Source organism: Colossoma macropomum, unplaced genomic scaffold (genome assembly GCF_904425465.1).
Source record: "Colossoma macropomum unplaced genomic scaffold, Colossoma_macropomum, whole genome shotgun sequence".
Taxonomy (NCBI): Eukaryota; Metazoa; Chordata; class Actinopteri; order Characiformes; family Serrasalmidae; genus Colossoma; species Colossoma macropomum.
Genome location: NW_023494784.1, coordinates 29422196 through 29433903, shown reverse-complemented (window position 1 = coordinate 29433903; position 11708 = coordinate 29422196). Strand labels below are relative to the sequence as shown.

At 45.3% G+C, this 11708-nt stretch overlaps 1 protein-coding gene across 1 annotated transcript; it reads right to left on the bottom strand.

The window, feature by feature from the left end:
* Window positions 1–441: 441 nt before the first annotated feature.
* tbr1b (T-box brain transcription factor 1b) lies at window positions 442–7189 on the bottom strand. Its single transcript, XM_036573860.1, has 6 exons — window positions 6462–7189; window positions 5394–5548; window positions 4473–4594; window positions 3355–3513; window positions 3182–3243; window positions 442–2219 (listed from the first exon to the last, which is right to left on the bottom strand). The coding sequence occupies exons 1-6, from the start codon at window positions 7187–7189 to the stop codon at window positions 1304–1306; spliced, it is 2142 nt and encodes a 713-aa protein (XP_036429753.1). The 3' UTR covers window positions 442–1303.
* Window positions 7190–11708: the final 4519 nt, after the last annotated feature.

The window sequence follows — 11708 nt, the reverse complement described above, 5'->3', positions numbered from 1 at the left end:
CCACTGAAATGAAATGCGCTTCCTTTTGCTCCATCTTCTCGAGTGTGGCTGTGACATTGGTGAGACTTACACGTCCTTAATAGGCCCACAGAGGCACAGCAGAGCTGCTATATAGATGTATGAATTAATCACAGAGGAAAATGAAGAAAACTCAAAAGTTCAATTCTGCAGATTATCCAGCATCAGTGCAGGTGAAACTGCAGGCCTCCAACAGGCCTCAGTCTGCCTGCCTTATCTGTAACATACGTGACACAGTTTGTTACAAATCCTAATACTGAATACCTACATGGAAAAACGTTACACTGAAGTGTTAACAAAACTGTGGTTGACCAGATATGTCGCAGGATGGACAACATACTGATGTCAACCTGGACGAACTGTTAAAATATATGACCTACAGTTGATTCGAACACATGGGCAACCTTGATTTGAAGTCTCGTGCAGGTTATTTTGTCAAGAGGTTCATACTCTCTTTATATTTATTGCAAAGAAGCACACCACAATTACATCAGCTTTTCAGCAGGCCTAATGGACTTGATGCTGGTATATGGAACAAAACGCCCATTAAATCACAAAAAACGTCATTGATGGTAACACAGTGGAGGGGTGTATGGGAAATGATGCCTGCCCTGTACAAACCAGTGAATGCTGGCCTCAGAACACCAAGGCCTTCAATCTTTAGAGTTATTTAGCCTTTTTATCTTTCTTTTTTACTGATGAATGGCCTACCAACAGCGTTACAACAAAGTACAGCCTACAAAATGATGAACGTTAAGAGCAACAATGAAACTACAGACTAATAGATTTCCCAAAGAGACATGGCGAGGCTACAAAGCAACAGCAATACTGAGCAATGGTCCGTTTGCTCTCTACTCCACTCACTAGCCAAAGTTTGGTGGTCTGGCCCGCAGTACAGTCCTGTGTGGGATTAAAAACCACGCTGGGCCTCACCAACTTCTCCTCTAACATTACGGCTCCTCGTGAAACTTACTCTAAGAGCACAACGACTAGTCATTCTGTCCTTTTCCATGCTGTACATCAACAGTTAATGAGATGTCTAGATAAGTATGTACATTATTTAGTTACATGGTCATCTCTCAAACGCCAACGAGGTCTTTTTTTATAAACCTTTTATAAGGATTTAAAAAGAGCGCGAGCCTTATGACTACAGGGAACAGTAAGGACAGGTTGGTAAAACTAGATATATAAACGGTAGACACGTAAATAAACAGAATAAATAAGGAGCCTAGGTTAAAATGTGAGTAGATGGGTAAATATTGGCGGGGCTCCTCGGAGAGGGGCCCTAGGTGTGGGGGTAGAAGCTGTAGTAGCCCATGTCCTTGGGGCAAGTTTTCTCGCACTCCCTGGGCGCCAGGATCTCGGCCTTTAACGGCGACGACGTCTCGGACAGCGGCGTGGCCGAAGGTGACATCCTCCTGCGCTTGGCCTGCTCGAAGATGCCCGAGTCGCTTGAGTCGATGGACTTGATGGAGGAGGGCGGCTCGATCCACGCGGCCTCGGACAGCTCCTTGGCCTTGCTGGCCTCGTCCGTAGCGCCCAGCGGGGACCTGTCGGGCGCCGTCGCGCCGTCGCTGTCGTCGGGCCCGAGCAGGTATCCGGAGGCGCCGGCTCTGCCCCAGCACGACAGCACGGAGCCCGGCTTGGCGGCGGTGCCCGCCGTGGAGCCCACGGACGTGGCGCCCATGCCGGCCGTGCCGCCGCCGCAGTACTGGGGCGGGGTGCGCGCGCCCCACGCCGGCGCCTCGCCGTAGTAGCCGAGCGCGCGGTTGGAGCAGCCTGCCGCGGCGCCCAGCGGGAGAGGCTTGACCCCGGCGGCCGCGTACGACAGCAGCGTGGCCGCGTTGCCGGCCAGATCAGCGGCGGCGGCGGCGGCCGCGGCGTCGTACGCCGAGGCGGCGGCGAAGTCCAGGCGGTGGTTGTTGGCCGGGGCGACGAACCAGCGCTGCGGGGAACCCACCGCGGCTTCGTCGCTTGGCTGCGGCGACAGCAGGCTGTTGGCGAGCGGCACGCCGCGATCCGCGCCAGCAGCGCCGCCCGCGCCCGCGTGGAAGCGCGACTTGGCCGCCGCGTACGAGCCCACGAACTGCTCCTGCAGGAAGGAGCCCGTCACCGCGTATCTGGCGCCGGGCACGAGCTGCGAGCGCGGGGACGCGCCCGGGGACGGCGTTAACCGGTCGATGTCGCAACCTGTGTAGACACTGGAGGAAGAAAGGAGGAGGAGGTCGGGAGAGAGACAGAGAGGGAGAGAGATGGAGAGTGGACATGAAGAGACTGGCATAGGAAAGAAAATAATCAAGGCTATTATTATTATTATTATTATTATTATTATTATTATTGAAAATGAAGAAACGTCGGGGAGGTTAACTTGATGTCATTCCGCACACATGTGAAGGCGGGACGGGGCAGAGCACTGAGCCAACTGGCTTTAAGAATAGCAGACAAGCTGCGCGCGCGGAATGCATCTGTCTAAATTATTTTCGTGATTTTTATTCTTGCATTATATGTAATATTACATTGATTAGTTAAAGCGTGTTTTATATATGGACGTGGATTCAGGTATTCTAGACCATCAGACATGGAGCTCTTTAAACACAGTTTATTCTGATAACTGGGAAATTGGGAAATGTAGTAGGCTAAATAGGCCTAATAGCGTAACAATGTTTTTACATTTAACTGGGAAATAGAATGAAAATAGATTGAGATAAAACACGAATCCACGGCTACACACTGGGTGGAATGGCGCAAATAACTGCGCCCGTGTGTTTTATCAACACAACGGATGAAACGGACAAAAAGATGTTTGTGTAAAAAAGATGTGTAAGATTTCTGACACCTGTTGGATTTGTTTTAAGGTAAATTAACATTTTTCTACCAAAGCTGAACAGCTCCATCTCCACACACAGCTCTGACTGAGGAGTGGAGAGGAATGGAGACTCTATCAGTGAGAAGCAGCTTCATTATTCTCGCATTATTCTCAGAAACCAGCTGGCGATCTGCTGGCGCTCACAGCTCTGCAGAAATGGCTAAAGAGAAGCTACATTCAGCTTCATAAGCGATGGAACAAATACTGAAGTGTCTGGAATTAAGAGGAACCGAGTGAAGCGATTAAACTTAACACACCAAAATAAAAAAAGCTAATAATAAAACAGTCCAGTCTTACGTGTCGTAGTTGTCCCGGAATCCTTTAGCAAACGGATTATGGTCGATTTTCAGCTGTGTGATCTGTGAAGAAGGGAAGATGGAGAGTGATGAGAGCTCCACTCTTTGGCGCGCGCTCTGTTAATGATCTGCTAAATGTTAAACTGCAGCACTGCACTCATCTGCGGATCTTACATCTGTGTTCTGGTAGGCCGTGACCGCGATGAACTGGGTCTCCGGGAAGGTGAAGGTTTGCACGCGGCCCGGTTGGCTCGTGTCCTCGGTTCCGTCTTCGTTCACCTGCACCACGTGCAGTCTGGGCTGGTACTTATGCAGAGACTGCAGCACCACCATCTGCAGGCACGCGCACCAACAACATAGCACTCTAACTAACAGCACACTGCAATGCCAAAGCATCATGTGTCTAGCATAGATAGTTTGCATCTGAACAAGATAAAAATAGTAAAAAAAATGCAATAAATAAATACAAAAATAAATAAAAACTTCCTTTATACTCACTTTTAGATTCACCAGTGTTGTTTATAATAATGCAGGCAAAACACAGGCTTTTAATTCAAGGTTACATTTCTTTTTTCAGTCAAAACATGGCAGAGGAATATTTTTTAGTGGGAGGTTATTTTATTAGCAGATTTTGTTTTTTTTTTTTTTGTTTTGTTTTTGCTTTTTCTTCCTTTTATTTTATTTTAATATTAGATTAATAAGGAGAAACGCCGCAAAATTGTGTTTTGAATTCTCTGAAGTGGTGCAAAAAAGTTTGTGTAGTTCTACTTTGGATCAACATCTATGAGTACACATTTTTTTTTTTTAGATTTTATGTGATCTCCATCCTTTTAATCACAATTAAACTTGGATTTTCCATGTTCTGTTAAAAACCAGTCACATATGGCCCACAAAACTGTATTCTTTGCATAAATTAAGTGACAAAATGTCACTTTTAGCTCAGTTAAGCTCAGAGAACATACAGACCAAAAGACGTGACACCTTAGATATGGTCAAAATGGTTGGTGATTATGTGTGAAGTGGTCGCACACAGAGAAAATGTTACATCAACACAACTGCTTTCTTCAAATGGACTTATTTTTGGCAGTTATTGTGTTCATGTAATAAAAGTGCAACTACCTGACACGTTTTAATGATGTCAATTCAAAGCATCGTTTTTTTCAGTATAGGATTACTGCTGGTAAACGCAGTGGGGTTTTTGTTTGTTTTGTTTTCTTTATTTGTGTCTTTGTTTGTGTGAATGGACGCTGAAATGGTTCCTCTCACAGTTCTCCTCGGGCTGATCTGCTTACCTGTCCCGTGTTGTTGGTCGCTCCCTTGTTGTTGGTTAGTTTGAGTTTTCCGAATGAAATCTCCTGCCGCATCCAGTGCGCTCCAGTGTTGGGAGAGTCCGGGTGCATGTACACTCTGTTCCCTACAAATACAATAAAACAGCTACATCAGCACTGAGTCATCTACACCCTGATCCCCTACAAACAGAACATATATACACATTTGTGCGTACAAGGTCATGTAAGTGTGGAAACACGTGGGTCTGTGTCCATGTACACTGTTCATGAGAAAACATATGACATTATAAGACATATATATGTCAGTCTGTGTACGTCTCCACTCTCTTATTTTATAAATACATCAGCACTGACTCCGCGTGCACGCACCTCTCCGAGCTCGCGCACACGAATAAAACGAATCAATAAACATTAGAAACAGAGATGCGCTGAGTCTCTGTGCACGCGCGTGAAGTGAAACGAAAAGAGTGGAAAAAATGAATTAAAAGGCAGTTTGGTGTTTATGCACTGACGAGCGTGAGAAGCAAAAGAAAAATTACATATAAGATTTAATGATATTAGAAATATCAGTGCGTATGAGCAAATATAATAATAATAATAATAACAATAATAATTGTAATAATAATAATAAGAAGAAGAAGAAAAACTTAGAAATTAGTTTCAGTCTTTGTTCAACAAACCGTCCATAGTGTTTATTTCTTTATTAAGAAGCAAAAATAAATCAACAAATAAATAAATAAACAGCGTTGTTTTCTCTGTATTGTACAGCTCTCTGCTTATAGTTCTTTATCTTAGTATCATTTCTTATTCAATACTAAACCTGTTTTTTAATTCCTTCATTTGTCTCCATATTCATCTTTGTTTTTATGTTTACAAATACACATTATTATTATTATTATTATTATTATTATTATTATTGATTACCTGTCACATTGGTGTCCGCTTTGCCGCACGGGACCCATTTCCCCCCCTGAAAGCGCCAGTGGTTCGGGTCAGCCAGGATCACATCCACAAAAATATTGTAGTGGGCAGTCGGGTCCAGACCTGATATGTTAAAGCTCAGAAAAGGAAACATCCGCCTGGAAACAGAGCAGAACACGGGTTAGACACACTAAACACTACAGCTATTCAATACTGCTCGCTGCTCTCTTCACATTTAGCTACATAAGAACTGAGCTTAACCAGTGAAAATAGATCCACGCGTCTCTGAACTTAAAAAAAAAGTGAAATAAAAAGAGTAAAAAAATGAATTGAAAGTCAGTTCGGTGTTTGTTGTTTTGCACAGACAATTGTGAGAATAAAACGCTCGCTGAAGACAATTCACGCATTAAATAAATAGCCGTGTAGCTCCTAAATACAGCTTACACAAATACTTATACATTATATTAAATGATTTTATATAACAACCCGAAACAAAATGAACGAAAATTCTTTAAAGGTTGTGCAAAAAAATAATTATAAAAAAATGCCGTTGCCCAAAGCACGAGAGGTACTTCCAATTCAGTAATAGATGTTTACTTCGATCCCAAAAACATAAATCCGTTTAAAACACTCTTTAAAAAAATCGCTCATGTTCAGCGAAAATACCCATAAAAGAATCCAGTATTCTCAGTGTAATCCAGAGCGGATGTATTAAATGTGATCAAAATGTTATTTGGTTTGTTATTTGGGCACTGTGGAAGAAAAATGCACCCAAAAATGTATACTTAAGGCAAAAGGGTTTCGGAATCATTATTTGAAACGAAAATGTAATAACAGTGTAATAAAAAGTATTTTGGATGTAATAGAATTGAGTATTTTAGATGGAAGGAAAAATGCATGTTCATCTTCAACAGAACACAAAAGTTAAATTGGAAAATATATAAATATTTAGGATGTAATTCAAAAAAAGGTCGAAGAAGCAGGAGCAGAAGATGAAAAAGGCGATTTAGGACGTAATCCAGACGCGCTTGTTCCTCCAGTAAAGCCTCGTGAAGGTGCTGCTATACGTACCGGCCCTGCTTGGTGATGATCATCTCGGTCTGGTGTCGGTGGAACTTGAGCCAGAGCGCGCGGTTGCACAGGTACACCTGCGCCTTGCCCGGGACCAGACCCGCCTGAGCGGACGGGAACTGGTAGAAGTGCGCGCCCTGGTACGCGTGGCCGTACTGCTGCGCGTACGGGTAGCCGGCGCCCGCGTAGCCCTGCGGGGACGCGCCGCTCAGCAGGCCGTTGTAGGCGCCGTTGGCGATCACCGGGTGGTGCGCCATGTAGCGGCTCGGGCTGGCGATGGAGAAGGCGGCGTGCGCCGCGCCGTGCTGGCTCGCGTACGGGAACATGGGCGTGGGGCTCGCGGAGAGCGGCGGCGGTGGTGGTGGTGGCGGCGGCGGTGGCGCGTGGCTGGACGGAGGAGGCGCGAGGCAGCGCTCTGCCGCGCAGCCATCGAAGGTGTGGCGAATGTCGGGCGCGCCGTCGAGGGCAGGAGAGAGTTTGGCGCTCTGGGCGGCCCCCGCCGGGCCCTTAGAGTCCGCGAAGGCGTCCGCCTCGGACTCATTCGTCATCCCGCTGCAGTTTTTTTTCACAGGTGAACTCCTTCTCTCCAGGTCGCCGCCGTCGCCGGCGCGCGTAATCATGGCATGCGCGAGATCGGACCCTCGCGAGCTCGCGCGGCCGCCGCTGCCCACGTGCGCGCACTTGTCGGAAAGCGCGAGCGCCGGCGAGAGGCACTGCTCGAGCTGCATGGCTCGAGAAACGTGAACAATAAAATAATTTTTCAAAAAAAAAATGAAAACAACACACACACACACAAATGGCAATTGCAATTAAGACGCGCGTGCGCGCGCGCGAGCTTTGAGCTAGTTGCTTTTTGCGCGCGCACGAGAGAGAGAGAGAGGTAGGCAGAAAGATAGAGAGAGAGAAAGTGAGAAAGAGAGAGAGAGAAAGCTAAATCAGCCGGTTGACGGCGCCTCTCGTGCTCAAGCAGGGCTCGTGCATGGTTAATGAAGGCGCTCTTGCTATTGGTTAGCGCGTGACGGTAATTTAATTAGACAGAACTTAATTAGGATAATCAAGCGGGCCCTTCCCGCCACGGCGCGCGAGCTTCCTGTGGCCGCTCGTGTTTGTACACTAAAACCTGTGAAAACTGGGAGAGGGGTAATTTTAGCTACAGCAAAAACACCCGGAGCACTAGACAGGAACTATGAGACTGAATCGGCTCATAACGCCACCCTGAGTCCCTCTGATTGAGAGAGCAGGCCTGCAGAGCTGCTGTGTTTACCTATTCATGTGGCAGGAGTAACAAAGAGTGTTTACTGCAGAAACGAAGATTCATTATTCAGACAGATAAGATGACAGGAATGCGCCTCATCTCTTCAGATGTTTGTGATAGGGCGTGAAATCATGGGCTTCCTCTCAATACCTGTTTACCAGTCCCAGCACAAATCAATAATGAATGGAAGTGGAGGACAGAAATCAGAGCGCTCAGCACGAGCTCCTCACTGCACTGCTGATACACAGCACAGGAAGTCTGGCCACGATTATTCTTCAGAACAAGAAGACTTAGAGACTCAGTTCCCTCCTCACTAGCGCCAGACCACCATGGACAAGCGTCCCCTTCATTTAACACGGCAGCTCTTATTATTATTATTATTATTATTATTATTATTATTATTATCTATACTTTATTATTACTGTTATTATTATTATTATTATTATTATTACCAACTCTACGTTATTATTGTTCTTCTGCTTATTATTATTATTATTATTATTATTATTATTATTATATCACAAACAATATTCCTAAAACAGCTTTCAAGTGTGTTTCTTATCTTTTCTTTCTTTTTTATTATTAGCTTTATTTTAATTTTATTAGTTACTTTATTAGTTTCTTGTTTTTTGGGGGGGGGGTTTTGGACTAGATCTCCTTCACTGTCCGAATCTCTTTATCTCTGATGAGCGATTCAGTCTGCTGTTGGCCAAAGAGTGGGTGCTGATGGCTTCCTGATGGCTGACCACAGACCAGTGCTGGCTTAAGCGCTGTCCCGAGTTTATAAACTCTAATGATCCAATAATGCCGCCAAATAACGTTCAGTAAATAATTATCAGAACATTTCGTGCGACAGCCTTATTACAGACACCGGGCTAACTCGTGCTAACGAAAAAAGAAAAACAATCATGAGTTTTAATATCTTTATTTAAAAAAAAATCCCCCGAATATTTTAGTGATCTTCGTATCAAGCCGAGTAGCCAAACATTCCGCGCGCTGTTTGGAAAGTTTTAGTTAATGAGTGGCCCCGGTTCATTGCCACTTCCAGCAGGACTCTTCGCAGGGTTGCCTGTATGGCACAGTACCCCCCTCACTAAGTCGAAAGCTTTTATTCCCTTCAGATTATATCCCCCTGCCTGACCACGACTGCAAACCCTCTCATTAATGCTGCTCATGTCACGAGTGTCCAGCGCTTATTCTCTTTCTATTTCGAGCATCACGTTACTCTCCGCTCCATCTTCTTCCACCTTTATATCACATTCTGTGTGGCAAAAACACAGACTGCTCCTGTTTATTGCAAAACACAAAGTGACATGTTGCACATGTAACATTATAATGTTACATAAAATTCATGGCATCAACAAAATTTCAGTGTAGAGTAGATATCGTCCCCATGGTTTATAGCCCTGAGTTTGAACCCAGAATCCGTGCGTTTATGGGTGCAAACCCGATCCGGAGCCTGAGAGTGGATCTGCAGGCAGAGGTGAGCGGGCTGCAGCTCTAATGAAGAGGCTTTACATCTCTGAGGCTAACAAGAAGGGTCATTAGAACAGGGCGACTGGGTCCAGCAATCTATTCTCCAGAAACGAGCAAGCACAGGCTTGCCTGCACCTAACCAGCTCAACGAGTGGCTATCTTCTTTTCCTCATTATTCCCCTCCTTACCCCCCCTACCCCCCCCCTCCCTCTCTCCCTCCCTCTCTCTCTCTCTCTCTCTCTCTCTCTCTCTCTCTCTCTCTCTCTCTCTCTCCCCTCTTCTTTAATAATCTTTAACTAGACTTCGGGGCTCAGCTTCACTGAAGGTTTTATTGTTGAGTCACCAGTGCATATGTCTGCCTTAAGAGTTTGCACCCCCCAACTTATTATTTCTCTCCCCTCCTTTTGTTGTGCATCAGCCCCCCGTACTTTGCACTTATTAGCTCAGCCAGTGGCCATAACCGCAGAGGGGCCCGTGGTGATTATCAATGGCAGCAGGGCTAGCGCTCCCTCAGGGGGTCATTGTGCTGAATAGAGAGCTTTTCCATCCTCAGGTGGGCATAAACACACGCCACTGACCCACGCAAACAGGTGTTGTGTTTCCATGTCACATGCACATTACTCTAATGTGTTTGAATGATTGTATTGTGCTTTTAATTATATGTTTGCAATGCAAGTATTCATTATGCGTTCTGTGATGGGAGTGTTGGTCGAAACTTAATTTATATCATTTGCAGCCACAAGAATCAGCTGATGAATTATTTCCAAAACAAATGCACTTCAATAAAATTGGTAAATAATAGTGTAGACACTGCAGTGTGCACGGTCACTGATGAATCACTTCCAAAGTAATTTAATAAAGTTGTATAATGACAATGTACTCACTATGGTGGCTATTATACTGTAAGTGCTGCATTATAACAAGGTCCAAAGCTGATAACCGCAGTGCCAATACATCCAACTCGAGCAATAATAATGATAATAAACAGGACCCCAGTTTTCCAGTGATATTCAAAGAACCTCTAATGTGTCACCAGTGTGAACAGCTTGAATAAGTGACCTCAGGTTGGGAGGTGTTTGCTTTTGGTTCACCTCCCAGAGCCATCGGGTTGGCATCGATCAGTCGTAAGATGCCAGTGACCTGCTATATGAACAAGCTAAACGTCAGATCCCCTCTTCAGCTTCACAGAAGCACGACATGTCCGTTAAACCTCTCCACATCTGCCTGTGGCTGGCTGCCAGTGGGCTTTCACGAGCCACTTCACCCAATAATGTTACCAACACAATGTTAAAGAGGTCAAACACTTCATTTTTTTTACCAATGGATACAATCAAGTTTGATGAGTTACTTAAGGATGTTGGGGTAAAACTAAATCAGATGGTTTGGTTTCCAATCTTGTAGTGGAGGAGCATGTTTGCCACCTGGGTCTAATCTCATCACTGTCAGTGGCAGAGAGAGAAAGCTGCTGTAAGTGAGTACCAGCTCAGGGACTTTACCTAATGCCCACTCTGTCACATCAATGATGGGATCGCCGCACACCGAATGACAACAAAATTATAGCCAGGCTGGATATGGGGACAGAGAAGTCTGCCCCAGTCAGAAGCGATTGCTTTCTGTGAGCATGAGAGAGGGGCTGTGCAGGGTAAACACAGTACTGACAGGACAGAGAGAGAGAGAGAGAGAGAGAGAGAGAGAGCTCAAGGTTATTTGTGATTCATGGCAGGTAGTGGCTTATATTACAGTGTCAATAAAAATTTCATGGCAATGCATTTAAGATGGCCCTTAAGTTATTTATAAGTTGTTTGCCAGATGCCATAGTCAAATTCATATCAATAAATCAAACTCAGACCTAAAATTTTATTTTCAAAAATATTCATCGCCCTTTACAGTGCCCAATTCCTGCCAGCTCCGCTAATCATCTCGTTAATAACGTGGCTGTATTGTTTGCCATGGCTGCAAATGCAGGCTGCCCTGGCGTCCTGTGGCTGGGCCTCGGCCTGTCACAAGGCATCAGGCAACCCGTTGGAAAAGGGAGATGGGAGGTGGGCTGGCGTGGGCTGTGTGGACAGTTGTGGCTTTTAAACCCTTATTAGGCTGAGTGGCGCAGACGCAGGCCGTGTCATCCCCCGAGACACACTCCTACACCGCTCATTATTGATGTCCTTTTAGGTCCTCTGCTCAGGTGTCACTCATGTCCCCGTCAGAGCTTCCTTGGCTTGGTATGGGAGCCAGATTTACTCAGCGCACGCAAACACACACACACACATTAATACACACACACACACACAGAGAGAGAGAGAGAGAGAGAGAGAGAGAGAGAGAGAGAAGAAGCCTCTGACTGTTCACTGACCCTCACTGCGCACTTTCACTCCTGATTTGATGCAAAATTGATGCTGGAAATGAAAATTGACATTTCACTTAAGATAGGTTACCTGAGGGTATGTGTCTCCAATAAACTGACTCCTTTACTAGGAAGTTTCAATTGATCTTTAGGAAAAACATCCTCACTAGACACT

Coding starts and splice junctions, on each gene's coding strand:
- tbr1b (XM_036573860.1), bottom strand. CDS start 7,189: ATGCAGCTCGAGCAGTGCCTCTCGCCGGCGCTCGCGCTTTCCGACAAG. Junction 5,549..6,461: donor ATCATCACCAAGCAGGGCCG/GTACGTATAGCA, acceptor CTCTGTTTCCAG/GCGGATGTTTCCTTTTCTGA. Junction 3,244..3,354: donor CGGCCTACCAGAACACAGAT/GTAAGATCCGCA, acceptor CCTTCTTCACAG/ATCACACAGCTGAAAATCGA.